This window comes from Thamnophis elegans, chromosome 4, assembly GCF_009769535.1.
Source record: "Thamnophis elegans isolate rThaEle1 chromosome 4, rThaEle1.pri, whole genome shotgun sequence".
NCBI lineage: Eukaryota > Metazoa > Chordata > Lepidosauria > Squamata > Colubridae > Thamnophis > Thamnophis elegans.
In genome coordinates this window covers 30136785-30160036 of record NC_045544.1, presented here as the reverse complement: position 1 = coordinate 30160036, position 23252 = coordinate 30136785, and the positions used below count along the sequence as shown (strand labels likewise).

Below are 23252 nucleotides of genomic sequence, written 5' to 3'. Positions count from 1 at the left end.
TAGCACTTGCGGGCATCACAGTCCTTTCTTTTTCCACCCGGGGAAAGCCCCATCCCTGCCTCTACCACGCGGCCTCCGATCCCGAAGGGAAGGAAGGGGGACCCAAGCAAGCCGACGACTCGATAGCGTCCACCGTGGGAAGAAAGGGGATGAGAGAAATATGGGGTAGAAGCGGAGAGAAAGAGGAGAGTGGCAGCGTGTCCCCTAACGGCTTTATCCACCAGCCCATAATCACGGGGACGTGGGCGGGGCTCAGAAGTGCACGCGGGAGGAGGACGGGGGTGGGGGTGCGTTCCGTGCATGCGTGTGGAACCCAAGAGGGCGCTGGATTCTTTTTTTTTTTTTTCCTCGAGCGGGAGCGCGCGCGCGGCGGCAATGCCTGGACTTCGTCAGCCTGCCCGCTCGCGCGCCCCCCTCCTTCTCCTCCTCCCCTCCCCTGCACATTCTGTGTCTCGGGTGGCGGCAGCAGCTCCTCGGGGCCCAGTGTCCTTGTGCGGAAATGACACACGGTCCCGTCACGTCACGCGAGAGCGGAGCGCGCGGACCCTCTCGCTCACAAGATACACGCGTGCACACTCACACACGCACACTCACACAAAGCGCCAAGGGGGAGGGAAAGCCGGGGGAGCCAGACTCGGCCGTTCTTTTTTTTTTTTCTTTGACATTTATTTATTTTTTTTAAAAACACCCACAAACCCACCCGAGACCAAGAGACCAAGTGTCCCCACCCTCCTTTTTTCCACAGTGCCTAAGACAGAGCCAGGTAAGCCCCTTCCCTCTCCCCAACTTTCTCAGCTTGGGCCCCGAGGCGGCCCCCCTTCCCCGCGCGGTATCTCATTGCGGTGCGCTGCCGGGATGACTGGCTCCGCGGCTCGGAGAGCGGGCGCATCGGGCGGTCTTCCCTGCTGGCGCAGAGCGGCTGTGGGAGCCATGGCCGGGTTCTCGCGGCCGAGCAGCCCGGCCGCCGCCACCACCACTACCGCCGCCTTCGGTCAGTGGGAGGGAGGAAGGAAGGAAAGGCTATTTCCCCTCCTCCTGCCGGGCTTCCAGCTTCCCCAAGGGGGGCTTCTTCCGCGGGATTGTGGGGGGCTGTACGGGGTGAGGAAAGCAAAGCCTTGTGGCAGCTGCCGCAAGCAACGGGAAGGGAGCCGCGCTGTTAGGAAGGGCTGGTCGGGAAAGGTGCTTCAGCGGGTAACCAGAGAGCCCGGCCGTGGCCCCAGCCCGCCTTCTCTCCAGTTTGTTTCAAGTCCCACCTCCGCCGTCCCCGTTGCCTAGAAACTGCTCCTCGGATGGCAACGGGGATCCTCTTTTTTGCGACTGCTGGCGGGGGCTGGGGGCTGGCACCGCGGCTTCTGCGCCTGCCGACCACGGCACTGTGGCCGATTAAGTTCTTTAAAGTTTCTCTCATTGCCACTCAAGTTTGCGAGGGGGAGGGAATGTGTCCCTCGCGTCGGCCATTTGGTGGGGGTGGGGGTGGAAAAAAGAATAGCCACGTGACCCGAAACGCTGTCTCGCAATCGTATAAAGGGGTGGGGGGGGGGTGCTGAATGTCTTCGCACCCTAGGTTACTTTAGCCAAAGGGTTGCGACAACCATGACTGAGAATCTACAGACTTTTAGGTTACTTTGCCTTAGTGGACCAGTTTTCCGGACCCAAATAGTTCTTTCGGGATAAGCGGTGGCCTTTTTAGTCCTCGTGGTCGAATTGGCCAGAGACTTGAGAATAACATAGAGAGCAGAACAAGGTAGATAGGGAGCTCAGAGGAGCAAGCAGAGAGGTATCTGCCAGCCCCAACTGCAAGATGGTGCTGGCAGAAATAGGGACTTGGTAATGTAAGGTTTGAGAATACAGAATATGAGACCCATAGAAGTTTCTATGCACATCCAAGTCACAATGAGCCAAACATGAGACTTAAAGGGAGGCTTGAATAACAATCAGCATTTAATCTTCGATCGAAGCTTAAAGACATGATGGTCAGTTGTTCCCAACATACCCCAAGGATATGCAGGGAAGAACTACCCTTCAGAGAAGGTGTACCTCCTTTTTATACAGTTAAGAGACATAGAATAACATCCTGGCTTTACAATACTACTCACTAGCCTTATCAGCATTATCTCTTTCCTCTGTTCCCATGATTGGCCATTTGGCCCCCTGTTGTGAAGGCCGCAGTTCAAAGGTGGAATATGTTCTTAGACAGAAGGGGGGACATATCAAAGGTGTCAATTTTACAGCTCTTTACAGCTCCATTCCAGGATAAGTTCTATGCCCATAGATTGCAGATTGATAAAGAGTTCAAATGGCAAGGATTTGACATTTGACAGATATTCTACAGACCCTAATAACATTGCCACAGGAAGTCAGTTGCAGGGAACAAAAGGCACTTGTTCCCTGCAAGCATGCAAGCTTATGTGTTACAAATGCAAGGCATAATATAAGTGTGTTACAGAAAACAAATATTTATACTAATCAACAAGTTTGTATCCTTATTACTATTCCCCTTCATTCCACCCTTTTATTTTTTAAAAATGGAATGCTTTCCATTGTAGTAAAGATATTGCCAAATCAGGTGAAGTCAACTACCCCAGTTCAGGGCTGCGCTGAGATGTGTGTGATCTTCGCCACTTTGGCAGTTTTTCCCCTGTATAGCTTTTTCCCTGGTCATCAATTTTGTGAACAAAATTTGTGAGATAAATTTTCCCATAGATACATCATTTTGCTAACAAATTATGTAGAGCAAATGTATTCTGGGATATAGTTGTTGTAAAAGAGCACTAGCAGTTGCATTAGTCATTATTGCAAGCATTGGCTGTAACCTTAAAATTCTATTTAGCATATACACATGCTTCATACCATCGGCTAGGCACATAAGCGATCTGGAGCATGCTAATTAACAGTGATCACATCCGTCCATAACCCACTCTGTCTAGTTATATTTACTAGTGAGTAACTAGGTTTAATTTCAGACTGCAAGGTTACAGTAAGCGAAGAAAACACCCTTGCTTGGAATGTATGATTTTTCACACTTGTCATTGCATTACATTCTCCTCCTATTTTTCCTATGCATGAGAAAATTATTCCCAAATATCAAACCATTGCATTACATCAATACATCTCATATCTTCAGGGATTGTGATATCACTATCTCTTGGGACTACTGTGGTCTAATTCAATGTCCCAATATATGTGAAGTTTATATGGGAGCAATCACAATTACAGGTGAAACTTGAAAAATTAGAATATCATGCAAAAGGTCATTTATTTCAGTAATGCAACTTAAAAGGTGAAACTAATATATGAGATAGACTCATTACATGCAAAGCAAATAGCAATAGCAATAGCAGTAGACTTATATACCGCTTCATAGGCCTTTCAGGCCTCTCTAAGCGGTTTACAGAGAGTCAGCATATTGCCCCCAACAATCTGGGTCCTCATTTTACCCACCTCGGAAGGATGGAAGGCTGAGTCAACCCTGAGCCGGTGAGATTTGAACCGCTGACCTGCTGATCTAGCAGTAGCCTGCAGTGCTGCATTTAACCACTGCGCCACCTTGGCAAAATAGTTCAAGCCGTAATTTGTCATAATTGTGATGATTATGGCTTACAGCTCATGAAAACCCCAAATCCACCATCTCAGAAAATTAGAATATTACATGCAATAAATAAAACAAGGATTGTACATAGAACAATATCGGACCTCTAAAAAGTATAAGCATGCATATGTACTCAGTACTTGGTTTGGGCTCCTTTTGAAGCAATTACTGCCTCAAGGCGGCGTGGCATGGAAGCTATCAGCCTGTGGCACTGCTGAGGGGTTACGGAAGACCAGGATGCTTCAATAACTGCCTTCAGGTCTTCTGCATTGTTCGGTCTCATGTCTCTCATCTTTCTCTTGGCAATGCCCCATAGATTCTCTAATGGGGTTCAGGTCAGGCAAGTTTGCTGGCCAATCAAGAACAGTAATTCCATGGTCATTGAACCAGGTTTTGGTGCTTTTGGCATTGTGGGCTGGTGCCACGTCCTGCTAGAAAATGAAGTCAGCATCCCCATAAAGCTCGTCTGCAGAAGGAAGCATGAAGTGCTCCAAAATCTCCTGATAGATGGCTGCGTTGACCCTGGACTTAATGAAGCACAGTGGACCAACACCAGCAGATAACATGGCTCCCCAATCAACACAGACTGTGGAAACTTCACACTGGACTTCATGCATCTTGCAGTGTGTGCCTCTCCATTCTTCCTCCATACTCTGGGTCCTTGGTTTCCAAATGAGATGCAAAAGTTGCTCTCATCAGAAAAGAGTACTTTGGACTACTGAGCAACACACCAGGTCTGTTTTTCTTTAGCCCAGGTAAGACGCTTCTGACGTCGTTTGTTGTTCAGGAGAAGCTTGACAAGAGGAATACAACATTGGAAGCCCATGTCCAGGATCCGTCTGTGTGTGGTGGCTCTTGATGCATTGACTCCAGCCTCAGTCCACTCCTTGTGAAAGTCCCCAACACTTTTGAATGGCCTTTTCCTGACAATCCTCTCCAGGCTGCGGTCATCCCTGCTGCTTGTGCACCTTTTTCTTCCCCACTTTTCCCTTCCACATAACTTTTGAATAATGTGCTTTGATACAGCAATTTGGGAACATCCAACTTCATTTGCAATTATCTTTTGAGGCTTTCCCGCCTTATGGAGGGTGTCAATGATGGTTTTCTGCACAACTGTCAAGTCAGCAATCTTTCCCATGATTGTGATTCCTATTGAACCAGACGGAGATGCCATTTAAAGGCTCAGGAACCCTTTGCAGGTGCAGCTTAATTAGAGTGGGACACTTTGAGCCTAGAATATTGCACCTTTTCACAATATTCTAATTTTCTGAGATGTGGATTTGGGGTTTTCATGAGCTGTAAGCCATAATCATCACAATTATAACAAATCACGGCTTGAACTATTTTGCTTTGCCTGTAATGAGTCTATCTCATATATTAGTTTCACCTTTTACGTTGCATTACTGAAATAAATGAACTTTTGCATGATATTCTAATTTTTCGAGTTTCACCTGTATAGTGTCCCAGTACTCCCCACTGGTGTGTATCAGTTTACAAGTACAACAATAATAACAGTAATATTCAGTGATACAGTTACAATCACAAAATCAACACAATCCATAGAGTGCAAAGTTGTACAGCTGCTTTTAGGATCTTCAGGTGGAATAGAAGAGGCCAGAAAGTTGCTACTCCTGCAACAAGAAAAAATCACAAACAAAATCTTTGCATATCATCATGACTACATCGGTTTTTGGAAATGTTCATTCTCAGTAGATCTTCTCCAGGAACCACTTTCCACGGGTGTAGTGATTTGCCCTTTGTCTCCACTTTGGGCTCAGTGGTTAGCAGGGCTTCAGTGGTTAGCAGGGCTAACTACCAAGGGTCTGTCCCAGGCTTGGCTAAGTTTTTTCCCCACATCAGGTTTTATCAGGACTCAATCACCAACAGCAAATTCGAGAGTTATGGTTTGAGCTAGCAGTCCTTTGTTTCTGAGGTAAAGAAGAGAGGCCAAATATACAGTTCTTTACATGCATACCTTTGTCTCATATGGTGGAATTCCCCCATTCTGTCCAAGTGTGGAAATCCAAACATTATTTCAGAAGGCAGACGATTTAAATTTCATGGAACATGACATTCCCACTGCCTCTGATTGAAGCACTTTTGCAGTAAAATGAGTAAATTCCACATATTTGTCGCAATTCAAGGCATCCAGAAATTTTCAAAAACAAATCACATGATAATCTAACTACATTGTAAAACTCAAGTCATGTACCCTAACTTAGATTTATATCAGATAGATTCCTTTCTGGCAGTGTTAATCATTTTTTATTCCTGATTGACCTATTAATAGCACAAAAGTTTCGAGGATTGCTCTGGTAGTAGATAGAGTATAGTTACATGCCAATTCTTGGATGGCATTTGTAGAAGAAGAAAAAGGACCCATGAAGGATCCAGGTCCCAATGCAGGAAGGATACAACTTTCGCAGAGGTACATGTGCCACAAATGCCCAGCAACCAAATGTTCAAAAGGAAAACACCTTTACAGCAGCACAACACATATACATATTACAATAGAACAAATGTCTATTAAATAACAAGTTTCTACTTCATGTGATAATACTCATTACATTATTATTATTATTATTATTATTATTATTAGTAGTAGTAGTAGTAGTAGTAGTAGTAGTAGTACTACTGTTCCCTTCAGTAAGGAAGATTGAAAGCAGTGGGGTCAATTTGAGATACTGCTGACTCCAGAGAACAGGAGACCGAATGAACAAGCCTAGTTGATGCTCTACTGTGCCCAGTTGCTGAAGCATCTGTGCATTGTTTTGAGAGGGCAGATGAGGGTTGAGTATCATGGACCCGCTTTCAGATGCCACACTTCATACGACACATAGGCAAACAACTTGCCCCTTTAGTTCATTGCCCCTGATTGGTCTTGCTGTCCTGAATTCTTTTTACTATCGGCTCAACATGTGCAAGCTTTTCAGCTGTGGTTGAGATTAGATTCCATGAGAAGGTGGAGAAAAGAGGATGTCATAAGAGTTGTTGCTTGAGGCTCCCCAGTAGGGATCTGCATTAGCTTTTACAAGGAGTAGGACACATTTTAATTCCTTAGGAAGCCATGAAAATTTCATGTGGCAAAAAAGCATCTTTGTTTGCTTGCTTGCTTTTGGTGTGTAGAGATAGTGTTATTCCGACTAAGCAAGACAATGTGCTACTTCTTGCAACTGCCATTTCATTTGGTGATCAGATAGGCACACAGTAGCTATCATTATCACTACTGGAGAGAACAATGTTTTTAATTTTGTGGGGTACACACCTAAGACACTCAAGCTACCTGGGAATTCCTTTGTTGTGACTGCTAATGTTCATAAGCATCCCTTATTCAGGTAAATGCCAGTGGTAGGGTAACTGGAATGGCAAAGGAAGTAATACCTCAGACAACTGAGTTTTTTCCCCTTGTCCTCTTATACTTTATTATTTGTACTTATCTTTATTATTTTGTAATAGTATATTATAGCAGCAGTGACACCATAAGAATATAGAAGAGATTTGGGGTAATGAAAACTGGTTAATGATAGGCCTCTTTACAAATTACAGATGTTAATACCTTCACAGCATTTATATCAATGTAAGCATGAATAGGATTACAGTCATAATTGCTTGCTGCACACGTTAATGGAAGTGTTTTGTAGCAATTCAAAATATTATATTGGATAATATGGAACCTTGGACGAACCCTTTCACTATCATATGTACACAAGTCCATAACCTAAGGAATTGTATTAAAAATACTTAGTCATAAGACATTTTTCTTAAAAAGAAAAGGTTTATTGTTAATGCCCTTTAAAATTCTTTCGAAACCCCACATAGTTGGCATCATTTTACCTTCCTTTTTAGTGGTAATTTTATTAAGAATTACAATAGCAAAAAACCTGAAACAAACAAAAAACTAAAAGAATTTTAAGAAGTGTAGAAAAGAAAGAAGAAAATGAACAATTGAGAACCAGAAAAGGGAAAAAAAGAATATAGCAAAGAAAAAGAAATGAAAATATATATATAATAAAGAAGTGACTTCCCATATTCATCACGTATAAATAATTTTAGGAACTTATCTCTTAAAATACAGCAAATGATTTCTTATTCACATATCTAATATATTTATCTATAAATAAATCCATAAAACATCATCATTTCAGTGTTGATGCCAACAAAAGTCCATGAATGTTTTCAAAGTTTTCAAATAACGTATTTATACTAGGAGCACTTACAACCATTTGTTTAGTGACTGAAGTTAAAAAGGCAAAGAAAAAGTGATTTATGACTGTTTTCCAATGACTGCTCCAGCATCCCCATGTCAAAATTTGGATGTTTGGGAACTAGTTCATATTTAGCTGGTTAAATATGCTAACTAGCTAACTAGCTCAATAGTTGCCCTGCCCTGGGGTCATATTATCACCACTTGCAAACTTCTAATAAGCAAAGTCAATGGGGAAGCCAAATTCACTTTCCAACCATGTTACTTAGTAATTTCAGTTATTCACTTAAGATGCCAACAAAGGTCACAAAATGAGACAAAACTCACATAACTGCCTACTTAGCAACAGAAATTTTGGGCTCAATTATCATAAATTAAGGACTACCTGTATTAGCCTTGATCAAATAAGCCAGCTATATATTTCTTCTAGTAATCATCATCTTTAGTCCATTCAAATTTCATTTCATTTCTCTTTGTTCCTTCTCATAAAATTCTTCAAAACTTTAATGAGCCTCGTTTGTAAATCCAGTATTGGAAAATTATACAGGCCGGATTCTGTTGTTGTTTTTTTATCAAGACATCAGCCGGTTTCTTTGGTATATCTAATGTCTTTTTCCATGTCACTCTGATAGTCTGTTATATTAAAATCCACTTTAAACTTAGTTTGTGTCAACTAGAACTTGTTCCATAACATCTTTTAGACATAGTCTATCTATAGAAGCAGACACAATTAAAATTAACTTTTGGGTCAATTGTTTAAAAATATCCTTCAATATGTCCAGTCTTAAGATATTTTGCTTCACTCTGCAACTGTAAATTGAAATTAAGTGTTCTCCTTTAATTGTAATCTATAGTTCCTTCTAGTTCCCTCTAGTGTTCAGTTTTTAAAGTCTTGCTTTATTACAGGTAGTCCTCGACTTATGACCGTAATTGAGCAGGAATTATTGTCATAAGTAATTACAATAATAAATCAAGACCCTCGAATGAATGGAAGTAATTTTCTGTTATGTTTTGCAGCTGTCGTTAAGCAAACATTGGGATTGTTAGGTGAATGCTGCAGTTGTTAAGCAAACACAATATTTGTTAAGCATGCCCATTCAAATGAATGGGCATTTTTTTGCCGGAGCCCTACAAAAATCTATCATGAATCACATGATGGGAATACTGTGACTGGTCATAAAGTTGGCTGGATGACATGTCATTTGATCTCAGGGGGACAGCATGATCATTTATGACAGAAATGATAAGGGGATTGCTAATAGACCAAAAAGCACCCATTCCATGGCTACCATAACTTCAAATGGTCATAATATGACCCTTAAAGTGAGGATTACTATTTTGGTTTTTTTAATTCAAAAAAAGAATTTTTTGACAGGAAGGATTTTGTATTAATTTTTTATTAATTCCAAATCTTATTTCAAATCTATCTGGTTCCTTAGTTTATTTGTAACTTTCTAAAATCAAATTTTTAATTACCCTTTTGCTGTTTTGGTTTATTGGTGCAATAACCAATGTATCTAAAATCTCCCTTCAAGGCCATTCAACTGAATAGGTGAAATTGAAGAATAAAATGGACTGAAACAGTGTATGTGTAGACCAGGAGGGAAAACATAGATTTTTTTGTGCACACTATACACTTTTGTTTCTCATGAATGGACGTCTGATGGATGGCCTAAATAAAGCTTGAGGAAAACAAGGAACTATCCATGAATGAATCTAACTTTTTTTAAACAAATATTTTTTAAATATTATTTTATAGAGGAAAACAGTTGAGAGTTCTGAAATACTGGTTTAATAGCCAAATGGGGGTGTATATAGATAAACAAAATAATGGTCTATATTATGTCCCATAGTCTAAAGAATATATTAGCCTGTTTCCCTTAACAGTTATGTCAAATCCTGGTAACATTTCAGCCATCTGTTCTACTGTATTGGAATAAAATTAGAAAATGCTTATTTAGTGTCAAAGCAATGACAAATATGTATACCTTCATACACAATAACCTCATAGTCATTAAGTAAGTAAATAGTTCCCATTGATGATTTGATATCAGACATGATTTTCCTTACTAGGAAAAAAGGAGGGGATATTTGCAATTGTTTCCCTCCCTATTTATTTAAAACACTTATAAAGGGATGTTATTTTATGTTGTAATACATGAAAAATAATGTACTTAAAGCAGTTGCAAAGGATTGGAAGATGCACAGCCACCAACTATTTCTATTCCATACTTCTTTTGTTTGTTTCAGATATTGGAAAGAATTTATTTCAACATCTATGACCCATAGGATGGCAGCCTAAGTAATTAGAATGAATATAAGATAACCCTTTTTCTAACAAAGAACTAATTGTTCCAAAGGAATTTAATAGATCAAATGTATCCCTAAGATTTCCAATCCAGTGTTAGTTTCTTGAATGCAGAGTTCTTTTTATGAAAATAATTGCTCAAATCTCCTTTGTCTTAAAAGCTACTCTAAAAAGCTTGAAATTCCTGTAATAAAATTAGAGGTAGGATCGGAAAAAAGAAAATACCTTCCGTCCATCTCCCACTAACTTTCATTGTGGAAAATCAATTTAACTGAAATGACTTTAAAGGAAGAAGACTCAGTTGGATCCAAGTCTGTCATAAATACATATACTATTAATGTCTTATGCTTAGATTAAGAGTATCTGTGTTGCTAGTCTCTGAAAGAACAAACACACCAGCAACAGCTCTGATGAAATGTGGAACTATTGTCATTTTTTACATTCTTAATAATATTAATTCATGACCCAAGCAACGTATTTTATACTAGCCTACCAAACAGCACAAGCAAATGTTGGCCTTGCATAGAATTATAGTATATTCATTGTTGCCTAAAACCTAAATATGGCCTACAACTTGATGTACATCTTACTTATGCACCAGAAATGCTACATTTGGGTCATTGATTTACATTGTGCTTACATTTGGTCTTCTATTTTTTCTTGTTCTATTAATATAGAGAAACAGAATATGAATTCAGCTGAATTATTTGATGATGAAGATAATACTGACGGTACTGTTCTTTAAATATATTTCCTTATCAAATTATAATATTTATCTAACCAAAGCCAATATTTATTTTGATGTAAGTATTGCCACATTGAATTGGGCAGTTTAATGTATAAATGTTATTTTTTCACTCTCCTATTAGTGTTTTTTTTAATTTTTCTAACATATTATGTACATTATGAGAAAATAGAGGTTTTATACATGTTCAGTTCTAAATAAAAATAGATGATAACCAAACACTTTTATTATGAGAAAGTATTAGCAAAATTAGGATTGGAAGGTTCACTGGTTCCTTAGTAAAATCTTGATCATTCTACTGTCCTATATCAGCAATATGAAATATGCTGAAGGCAAAATGTAAAAAATATTTTCAATCTGAAGGTCAAAGTGAGTCCAGACAAGATTTGAGGAGGGTCATGGCCCCAAACAGGTAGAACATATTTCAGATGGCAACACCATCTTACTATAGACATATAACCTCTAGCATACATTCGTAAGCAAGGCATAGATTAATATTTGCATATTCATTGTTATTGTTGTCATAGGAGAGCGATTTAAAGCCTGATTGAAGCTGGTGTGGGAGTGGTTTTTAGAGAAAGGTTGCAATTTTTGTAGTTGAAAGATTGGATTTTTTTTTCTTTCCTTCGATGCCCCCTGTATTTTTCATTATTATTAGCATAACATATTGCCAGTAACTGAATTTAATGTAAAACTTTGCAGAGATTGTAAAATTCTCCCTTTTATCCTTTCTATGGATGGGAGCTACCTGAAGCCGGGGACAGGGCAGTCAGGGCCAAGAGGAAAAGGGTAGGGTTTGAAAAAAAGGAATGCGCTTACTAGATGTTTTTCAGATAAGTTGAGGCCAACCATGTGGTTGGACAGGTGTGCACACTCTTCAACTAATATTTTGAAGGACCTTTTTTATTTTATGACAGCAATCAGTCTTTTGGGGTAGGAACTATCAGCATGGCACATCTTGCCTTTGGAATCTTTGCCCACTCTTCCTTGCAAAAGTGCTCTAAATCTGCCAGATTTTAAAGGCATCTCTTGTGCATAGCCCTCCTACAAATTACCCAACAGATTTTCAACTGAGTTCAGGTCCAAGCTTTGGCTTCCTCATTCCAAAACTTTGATTTCTTGGTAAAGCCATTTGTTTGTTTATTTGGAGATATGCTTTGGGTCATTGTTGTGTTGAAATTCCTCATCATAGTCAGCATTTTAGCTGACTTATTATTCCACTTTCACTAAAGCCCCAGTTCCAGCTGAATAAAAGCAGCCCCAAAGCAGAGTGCTGTCCACCACCATGTTTCACTGTGGGCATGGTGAACTTTGGGTGATGTACAGTGTTGTTTTTGAACCAAATATGCTTTTGGGAATTATGGCCAAAAGGTTCAACCTTGGTCTCATCAAACCATAAACTTGGGAATTGTTTTGTACCCTTCTCTTGACTGATACCTTCTAACAATGAGATCCATTTGATGCTTTGTAAGCTCTTTGCAGACCAGGTCTGCTGCTGTAAGAGGCAACTGAATAAATGTCAGAAAAGCCCTACTAAAAAAGCTGAACTTTGTATGGGCTTGATCAGAATAACTTGAATTGATGGCACCTGTATACTGACTATTATTTACCTCAGTTTGAACCATATCCCTACTTATAAGAAGATGTACACACTTATGCAACCATAGTGTACATTTTTATTGTTATTTTTCCAGAAAAAAAGATTTCAGTTTGTTTTTCATTTGAATTGTACACCTTATATATTACGTTAAGGGTGGGAAAAATTCTGAAATGATTTATCTTGATCTGATTGTTTTACATCTGAAAAATCTGTCATTTTAACAGTGGTTTTTATATCCAATGTATGTATGAGTGTATACAATATCCTCGTTCTAGTCTATTCAGATTAGGCAACAAAGTGCAGAACCCCGCCGCCCCCCCAAAAAAACAAAAGAAAAGGAAGGCAGAAAAGCAAAGAAGTGGAAATCTAAGTAGCTGATCTTACCCAAACACCATCAATTAACATTTTTATATCCACTATATATCATATCAAAACATGTGTCTTGAATCAGTAGCTTCTGAATTTCCTATCTGATATCTGTGTTACTATTTTTCTTTAAATTAGGTATTAAAAATAATATGAAAGGAGAAACTGATAAAGAAGATGAAGTGCTAGACTGCTCTGTGATTTCAAGACCTGAAAAAAATTCACTGGATGGTTTAATAACTTGCCTACAAGACATCAACAAGCGAAAACGAAGCTCATTTGGTTTGGATGGTTCAGGGAACCACAAAGAAATCCTGCCAAGTATGAAAAAAAGAGGCATTACACAAGAGGTAACTTCTTGCATATAGCATTTTAAACATATTATTTTATCCTGGGATTATTGATAAATATACATTCATGATATACATTAATATCAACAGTGAAGTTGATATAAATGATTTCAGTCTCAAATGATTTTGGCTGTGAAGTTCAGTTCTTGCATTACGGAAGTAACTACTGTATAAATAATATATTCAAAAGTTCAAAAGACAAGATTCAAAACAGTTTTTCAACTATTATTTGATAACATTTATTTAATACATGAAGTGCTCTACATTAAACATAATTCAAGCCAGTAATTTTAAGATTATATATATATATATATATATATATATATATATATATATATATGTGTGTGTGTGTGTGTGTGTGTGTGTGTGTGTGTGTGTGTGTGCGCGCGCGCGCATGTGCGTATGCGTATGTGTATTTTCAAGCCAGTAATTTATTAAATATGTCTTTCTTCATATGTTTGTCATTAGTATGTATTATTATTATGGTTGAAATTATAATAAACAGGTTTTATCAATATACAAAGTTTAAGTAACTATCTGACATTGTTTTGTGCAACTGTTCCTCAAAGATTAATCATGGCTATTACATGTTGAGCCTTGATATATGTACAATCTTGGGTTAGTGAAAAAAAGGGAATATTTCAACTATTTTTTCTGGGACAATAAAACTTATTTCCTTGCATTTTTAAGATAGAATGTTCAGTGCATGTTTGCCTTTGTAATGTTTGAATAAGCATTAGGCTAGTAAAAAAATACGATCAGATTTTAAAGTGTGAATATTCACATATGTTTTTATGTTTTCCATTTTACAATTTGATATTGATGTTGTGAGACAAAATGTGTTTGCAAAATATAGAAATCTGTTGTGTACTGAATTACTAAAGACAAACAAAGCAAAATATTAGAATGAATTATGACCTAATGATAGATGGAGAAACTCAAGAAATAATGTATATCAGATACAAATTTATATAAGCATTTTGCATTATTTTGATGTCTTCATTAATTCATTATGGCCATTTGCAGCTTCTTTGACATTTCCTGTATTTCCTTTACCAGAAGATAGTTATTGAGATACCAATTTGGACATCAAATTAATTCAGTTGTTATACATAATAGCTTAGATTAAAAGTCCTTCTTTGAAGGACTTCTGTTTGTGGAAATGATTATATTGAATAGGGGATGGAAATAAATAAAGGAAATATTTTTCCAAATTCTTACATTTATACTCACTGTTCCATCGGGAAATCTAGCCTTGCAGATGGGTGAAACAAAGGTACTTGAAAGAGCAGAGTAAAAATAAGTCACATTTTTTTCTGCTGGTGATATTAATTAGGATCCAAGCAAATGAGTCTGATGCAGATTGGTTGAAAGGAGCACTTTGGAAAGCGTGTTAACATGAGCAAAATATTTCTCCTAAACAGTTAATAGCAATAGCACTTAGTTTTATATACTGCTTTACAGTGCTTTTCAGCCCTCTTTAAGTGGTTTACAGAGTCAGCATATTGCCCCCCAACAATTTAGGGTTTTCATTTTACCCACCTCAGAAGGATGGAAGGCTGAGTCAACCTTGAGCTTGGTGAGATTTGAAGTGCCAAATCGCAGGCAGCTGGCAGTCAACAGAAGTAGCCTGTAGTACCGCACTCTAACCACTGCACAATCGTGGAGTGGCTCCAGAAGGCTTGACGTTGCTGCTTTGATGGCTTTTCCAATCGATTATGCATGTAGAATAGACTGTTTGGTGTAGTAGTTAAGGTACTGGGCTAGAAACCAGGAGACTGTTAGTTCTAGTGCTCTCTTGGATGGGAAAGCCAACTGACTGACTTTGAGTCACCTTATCCACGGGTGTCAAACTCAGTTGCTGTCAGGTGACATTTTATGACCTTTTCCCCATTCATGGAGCTGGAGTGGGTGTAGCCTGCACAGGATGCATCTGGCCTGTGAGTCGCCAGTTTGACACTCCTGCCTTAGCCCAACCACCTCAGCCCAATTACCTTACATGGTATAGCTGTATGGAAAATTGTAGGTGGGAGCATTATATAAATCCCTTTTCTTCAGAATAAAAAGATGATGAAAATGACAATGATAGGTATATTCAAACAATACTTCCACAGGTACTGGGGGACAGTTTGAATTAGCTGTGTCAAGTCTTTCAGAGGACTGAGCTGTTTTAATGCTTCTGAGAAGAAACATTTTGCTTCTGTGCATATGTTTTATGATGTGATATGTTTTATACAACCATAATTTATTTAGATGTATACTTTCCCCTATTATCTCGCAATGCTCAGGGTGACTTCCAATAATAAAATCACAATTAAGATAATATTTGAATTGTGAACATTAGAATAACCTTAAACATTATTATTAAAAATATTAAAAATATAAAAATATTTAAGGTCAAATCTAGCAAGACCACTTAAATTTAACAGAGCACTTTTCCATGGAACACTAATGCTATGGAAAAGGTTAGGCCTAGAAAAAATGAATTGTTCAGAATTACTCAATGAGCATGAGCTCATTGGTAACCTTAAACATGTGTCACCTTGGCACTAACCTGACAGTGTTTTTCATACTTTGGGTCATGATAGGTCTAGTGGGCACAAAACTCATACCATTACCTGAAGAGGGATTTATGATTAATAAGAAATGGGGAAGGATTGAGAGGAAAGAAGAAAATTATAAGGATCAGGCTGGAAGGGAAAAGCAGATGGACTGTGATTATTAACTTGGAACACCTGCACTAAGCCACCATACCCTGTTTTGTAACCTCCAGTATATTTAGACAAATTTAAGAGAAGATAGCTTAGGTTCAGGTAAGGGCTCCTCCCCAACATTGATGAATAAGAATGTCTGTTTTGAAAATGAAATTGCAGTTTAAGGACTAATACAAATTATGGGATGGAAATCCTTACTGAATATATGGACCTCTGCTATTCTGACTGGAGCAAAACATAGCACCATAGAATTATGCAGTTGGAAATGACTGCAAATATATTGTCTAATCCTCTGCAGTTTACAATCAGTTATACCATCCTCCAAAGGTAAGACTCTTCTTAAAATCTTCAGTGATAAAGAAATTGCAGCCTTCAGAGGCAGATTGTTCCACTGTTGTATGGTTTCATTTAAATGAAAGAAAAACCTTCTAGCAATACATTTTTCTCATTTAAATAATGGATTCTGTGGCAAGGAAATATAGTTCGTTACCATAGGTCCCCATTTTATATACCGTATTTTTCAAATTATAAGATGCACCAAGGTTTTGAAGAGGCAAATTAAAAAAAAAGTAAGTAGGTAGATAGAGGAGAGAGAGGGAAAGACAGAGATACAGTAGGTAGGTAGGTAGGGAGAGAGAGAGAGTAGTTAGGTAGGTAGGTAGATTAAGGGAGAAAGAGAGAGAGAGATAGAGAAGGTAGGTAAGGTAGGGAGAGAGATAGGGAGAGAAAAATAAGAGAGAGAAATACAGTAGTTAGGTAGGGAGAGAGAGTGGGTAGGTAGGTAGGTAAAGGGATAGAGAGAAAGATAGAGAGAAATACTGTAGATAGGTAGGTATTTCTGCTGGCACAGCACTTGATCAATGTAATTCTCATCAATCAATTAAAGAGCTTTCCAAAAGGAAAAAAAAAGTTTTTGCACTCTGCAAACCTCGCCAAAACGGCCCTTTTTTTCACAAAAAACGGGCCTGTTTGCATTTCAAAAAAAGGCATGAATAGCCTTGGGGAGGCTTGCAGAGTGCTCCTGGGGGGTGGTCCTGTTTTTTGTCAAACAAATTGCATGCATACCTTTATGGAGGCTTATAGAGTGCTGCTGGGGGGAGGGCAAAAATGGCCCATTTTTTACTCATTTCTGCCCACCCCAGCCCCCAGGAGCTCTCTGAAAGCCTCCATAAGGCTATGCACAGCCCTTTTGGTGAAGGGGCAGGGCTTCGGGAGGCAAAAAATGCTGTATTCAATGTATGACACACCCAGATTTTCAGCCTCTTTTTTGAGGAAAAAAGGTGTATCTTATACTCTGAAAAATACGGTATGCGTCCTCTTAATTGTCTTTTTGTCAGACTAAAATCCCAAGTTCCTTCAGCAATCTTCGTAGAACATGTCTTTGTATCATAGTTGTCATCTTCTGGACCTATTTTTGATTGTTATTCCTTCTGGAAAGTGGTGTCCAGAATTGTACTTCAGGATGCAGTGCAGAGTAGAAAAGAATGAGAATGTCACATATGTTTGATTCAGTGCTTTTGATGCATCCCAAAATTGGGAGTAACTAATTCCCAGTCTGAGTAACTGGTTCACACTGCTGGCTCATATTCAGTTTATTGTAAATACCTCACCCATTTTCTGATGTAATGCTTCAAGCTGCAAATCACACATTTTATATATGTGTCTTATATTTTTTATTGTACAAATATAAATGTAGAATCTTACATCTCTATCTGTTCAAGAACTTTTCTGTTTTCAGTTCTCCAACTTGTTCAGATTCTGCTTGAATTCCAGCTGCTATTGTATATTGTAGTTTCATGAATATTCTGATAATATCCTTTGCTCTGAACAGGGTTGGATTTCTTCTGAAGTAAACAGTGTGCAATGTGGAGATTCTCTTGGATAATGTCTAGTTTGATGAAAAGAACGATTAGCGGTGACATGATAGCAGTGTTCCAATATCTCAGGGGCTGCCACAAAGAAGAGAAGTCAAGCTATTCTCCAAAGCACCTGAGGGCAGGACATGAAGCAGTGGATAGAAACTAATCAAGGAGAGAAGCAACTTAGAACTGAGGAGGAATTTCCTGACAGTTAATACAGTTAATCAGTGGAACAACTTGCCTCCAGAAGTTGTGAATGCTCCAACACTGGAAGTTTTTAAGAGGAGATTGGACAGCCATTTGTCTGAAGTGGTATAGGGTTTCCTGCCTAAGCAGGGGGTTGCACCAGAAGACCTCCAAGGTCCCTTCCAACACTGTTATTCTGTTATGTTATATGGACAGCAAATATAGGTCTTCATCATTCTGTTCTGTTCTTTCATAGCTACTGCTAGAGTAGCAGATAGAGGCTGTGGAGAGAAAAGCCTTTGGCCAGCTGTGATTATTTCTCAGTTTAACACTTTCTTGGACCTAGAAGCATTTCACAACTCATAATCTTGTCCTCTCTAGAATAAATGGTCTTTTGTTACTTTTAGCATCTTCTCCAGAAGACTCTGCCTGCCATATACAGTTTAATCAGGAGACACTGCTGTTCCGTCAGAGATCAAGTGGTTGTGGTCCAGATACTCTTATCAGTGGCAATCTTTTTGCTGTTGAAGATGATTGATTCTAAAAGGCAGAAGTTATCTACCACTTGAATATCTTTAGTGTCAATTCTAATATTTTATGGACATTGTCAATTCTAACATTTCAATTGAATTCCATAAGTATTAATGGTACTAATATTAATTTTTCTCCTTGGCCCTTCTAGTTTTTGGAATAGTACCTCAGATCAGCAAGCATAAACAAGCATGCATTTATGGAAAGATATGCAAGTGTTACCTAGATATATTTATTGGAGGAAAATTTCTTGGGAATCTGTTTTATCCTGCAATCTTAGGTTGATAAGATAGAGAAGCAATATTACATGGGATTTTAATGTATACTACTTCTGTTATTCTGTCAAATAATTAATTTTGTTTTGTTTGTTAAATATCAACTTACATTCAGGATTGTCTTCTGATCTAAATAGTAAGCAGTAACAAATGCCTGCTAAAATAATACTCTGTTTGGTTAATGCTAGTTAAATTAATATTAATTTAGTTGCATTTCGTCAATAGATATAATGATTTATGATTTAATGGAATGTTACTGACTTTTAGAGAACTAAGTTCAACTAACCTAATCTACAACTGATCTGATGACAAGATGCTTTAGATTAAAGCAATGCATTGTTTAAATTCAGATAATGTATTACTTGTTCGTTAAGGATAAGTTAATAATTTGTTCAAAGTATTTTAAACTAATGACCTGTTTGTTTATTGAAAGGATCAGACCTCAAACTTGAAATGCCGAGATGGATTGCCTACTCAGGAAGATGTTGAACAGCCAAGCAAGAACAAAAATTCCAGTCTAACATGGATTTGTGAAGAAACTTTGAATAACACAGTTATGCCTTCATATAAGAAACCTCTTTATGGGATCTCTCACAAAATTACAGAGAAGAAGACTTTGCCAGGAACAGAACAGTTTACTACCTTTGAGTTATTTGAAAAGATTAATCCTAGCAGTCCCTCCAGTCTTAGGACTTTGAATGAGCAGCGGAAAAGAGAAACAAGCAATATTACTGCCGAATCTGATTCAAATATCTATTCTTTAATACAAAAAATGTTTTATACACTGAATACATTAAATTCTAACATGACTCAACTGCATAGCAAAGTCGATCTGTTGTCACTAGAAGTCAGTAGAATTAAGAAACATGTCAGCCCAATGGATGCTGTTGCAGAATTCAAGCCCCCTCCTGAGTATCAACTCACTGCTTCAGAACTCAAACAGATTATGGATCAAAGTACATCAGGTGGTGATCTGGCTTGCCGATTACTTGTACAACTTTTTCCAGAACTCTTTAGTGAGGATGAATTAAGTAAAGCCTGTACCACATGTGGTTATCTTAACAAAAAGAAACTTGAATCACTTCATCTGCAGCTCATCCGAAATTATGTGGAAGTCTGTTATCCATCTGTGAAAAATCCTGCTGTTTGGCAAGCAGAATGTTTGCCTCAGGTCAATGACTTTTTCAATAGTTTTTGGGCTCAGAGAGATATGGAGAATAGTCAACCGGATATACAATCCTCCAGTTTTTATGAGTCTGATCATATGAATGATAAAGATGATGATGAAGTTCTACCTATTGATGGAAATACTTCTGTTGCCTCAGAATGGGTATTTGATGCTCAGGATATAAATGAATTTTTAGATGAAGCATCTTCTCCTGGAGAATTTTGTGTATTTTTGCTACACAGATTGTTTCCAGAACTCTTTGATCATAGAAAATTGGCTGAAAGATACAGCTGTTATGGGGAGTGTGGAAAACAAGAACTTGATCCTCAGCGACTTCAGGTAATCCGCAGATACACAGAGATTTACTTTCCTGCTATGCAGGAGAGAAAGGCTTGGTTACAGCATTGTGTTCAGCGAATAAATGATGAACTTGAAAGCATGTATATGGATGACAGTGAGAATGAACAGATAAGAGATGATTGCTACGATTCTTCAAGTTTGCCTGATGATGTGTCAGTTATAAAAGTAGAAGATAATTTTGAATATGAAAGACCGGGTAGAAGATCAAAAAAGATTTGGCTTGTTCCCATAGACTTTGATAAACTTGATATTCCTTCCCCCGATTTTGATGTTCCTGTTTCAGATTATCTGTTAAGTAAGGAGCAGCTTAAGAATATATATGAAAGTAGCTTGTCAATAGGTAATTTTGCTTCTCGATTGCTAGTTCACTTATTTCCTGAACTGTTTACTCCTGAAAACTTAAGGAAACAATACAATTGCAGTGGCTCATTAGGCAAAAAACAACTTGATCCTGTTAGAATTAAGTTGATTCGACACTACGTGCAAATGCTGTATCCAAGAGCTAAGAATGATAGAGTATGGACACTGGAATTTGTTGGGAAACTGGATGAAAGATGTCGTCGAAGAGATACTGAACAAAGACGTACATACCAGTTGCAGCGAAAAGTCCATGTACCGGGACCTGAAAGGAGAGAATTCCTGACCTATGCAATAAACCCAGAACGATTTAAAGAGGAATTTGAAGGGCCACCATTGCCTCCCGAAAGAAGCAACAAAGACTTTTGCAAGATACCACTTGAGGAACTTATTGTTCCTCCACCAGACTTTTCTGTGCCTTCTCTATATTTGCTGTCTGATAAAGAGGTAAGAGAGATAGTACAACAAAGTCTTTCAGTTGGTAACTTTGCTGCCAGACTCTTAGTAAGGCTTTTTCCAGAGCTTTTTACTTCAGATAACCTCAGACTGCAATACAACCATTCAGGGGCTTGTAACAAGAAGCAGCTTGATCCTATCAGACTGAGACTCATCCGCCATTATGTTGAAGCTGTTTATCCTGTTGAAAAGATGGATGAAGTTTGGCATTATGAATGTATACCAAGCATTGATGAAAGATGCAGACGTCCAAATAGAAAAAAATGTGACATATTGAAAAAAGCCAAGAAAGCAAAAAAGTGATATTTTAAGTTTCCAAAGATGGTGACTTCAATTATTTTGAAGTAGCTTGAGAGGTCAATGGTTTAGCACTAGGACAACTGATCGATATATTTTTTTTCTTTTATATGTGTTTACACATGCAGGAATGGGTAAGAAGTTGGAAGTTATAATCCAGTGAGAGTCTCTCTTAAAAGCCCTACTGAAACAAATACATATGGTGGAAAAATATATTTTATAGCTCCGTTTTAGTATGCCTTTATGTAGCTTAGATTGCTTGCTGTTTTTTCAGTTACCATCTACCTAAACTGGATCACAAGGAACCACAAATTATTAGAGTTGATCTAATAATATATCGTATAAATATAATATTCATCAATGGAAATAGATTAGATTTTTAATTTTTAAATAGTAATTAACTTCTTTAAGACAGTTCTCAATAGGGACCTTTATCATTTGGAAATTAATAATTTTTTAAATATTTCAAATCTCCAATTTTAAAATGTTATACCTCTTTAAAAAGAATGGAAAATCACAGTAGTTTCTATGCTTGTGGATACTTCTTATATCAAGTTTGAATATTAGGAAAGGAAAAATTACAAAATCAAGTTATTACATTTTAAAAATAATTTTTCATTTTGTAGTTGGAGTAAAAATTAAAATCATGGGTTATTTAACGAGTGTTTATGTTAAGATTGTAGTATTGATTTCATTTTTTATTCATATAAATTATTTTATTGTTTTCTGTATAATCTTGATAAAAGAACTACTGGTATGTGTGGAGATTGTGAAATATAGAATCCTACTCTGTACCGGTAAAAGTGGTGCTATTACCTGTTATACTCACTACTTCAAAAAAATACTTGAATTGAGGAATGTGCAAAACACTTAAGTCCATATTATTTTTATCAGTTAAATTACTGCAGCTTTTAAACTGTTGAAAATATTAAATATACTATCTATATTTTTATTTGAATTATATACTAAGCTCTATTGTATGTTGATTAGTATCTTCAAATACAGTGACACCCAAATAATTTCATTATCGCAGAAATTATAAATTTTTCTTTAACCATTTAGTTGATCAAAAACATTGATTATATAGTTCCACTAAATACATGTTCAGTAAACATTAAAACATTTTGGGTTTTTTTCCTGAAGAGTATTACAGTGTCACAACGTGTTACATTGTGTTATTTTTTCTTTTACTGCAAGTCATGAAATTAACATAACACAATAAAATCATATTTCCAAATTGACATTTCCTTGTATGTATTGGGTTGGATTAGATCCAAACAAAGGTAACAGTATTTCAGTCCCACTGAAATCAGTCACGACTAACAAGTTCCAGTAACTTGTTCCATGGATTTTTACAAGACTTCCAGATCCAACCCACTGATGTTTTTTTCCTGAAATGCCCATAAATTGATTTAGAAAAAGAAACTGTTTCCTGCCTGTGGATTTGCTGTTCCCCTGAATAGTGTAAATCATATATAATGATCAGTGTGTACACTTGAATGCTCTATAGTAGAATGCTTGTTCAATGCTAAGGATGATGTCATTTACTTTCCATCATTTCTAGTATGACACACTTGTTCCACTTGCAAATAATGGAGCTTTGTCTGTGTCTTCGGGGTCACCTGAGTAGTGCAAATGGGTGTGGAGCCTTCCTGGAATTGCTGAAATGACTGCAGGTGTAGACTAGAGATAGATGATGTCATATCCCTCCCCCTCTGTTGAGAGAGGGCTGTTTAGTTTTGATATGGATGGCCTCTTTGACTCCTCTTTAAGAGCCCTCTCTCAACAGAGGGGAATGATACATTATCAGTCTACAACACAGTTCTTTCAGCAATTTCAAGAAGATTCCACACCACAGGTGTCAAACTCACAATGTCACGTTGCCGT

At 37.8% G+C, this 23252-nt stretch overlaps 1 protein-coding gene across 2 annotated transcripts; it reads left to right on the top strand.

Moving 5' to 3' along the window:
• The first annotated feature begins 455 nt into the window (after positions 1 to 455).
• BEND3 (BEN domain containing 3) lies at positions 456 to 22606 on the top strand. 2 transcript variants are annotated; one of them, XM_032215947.1, is made up of 4 exons: positions 456 to 763; positions 10779 to 10832; positions 12951 to 13162; positions 19161 to 22606. In XM_032215947.1, the coding sequence occupies exons 2-4, from the start codon at positions 10790 to 10792 to the stop codon at positions 21369 to 21371; spliced, it is 2466 nt and encodes an 821-aa protein (XP_032071838.1). In that variant the 5' UTR covers positions 456 to 763; positions 10779 to 10789; the 3' UTR covers positions 21372 to 22606. The 2 variants fall into 2 exon arrangements, with proteins under 2 accessions (XP_032071838.1, XP_032071839.1); XM_032215948.1 differs by lacking the exon at positions 10779 to 10832 and having other exon boundaries at positions 460 to 763.
• The last annotated feature ends 646 nt before the right edge of the window (positions 22607 to 23252 follow it).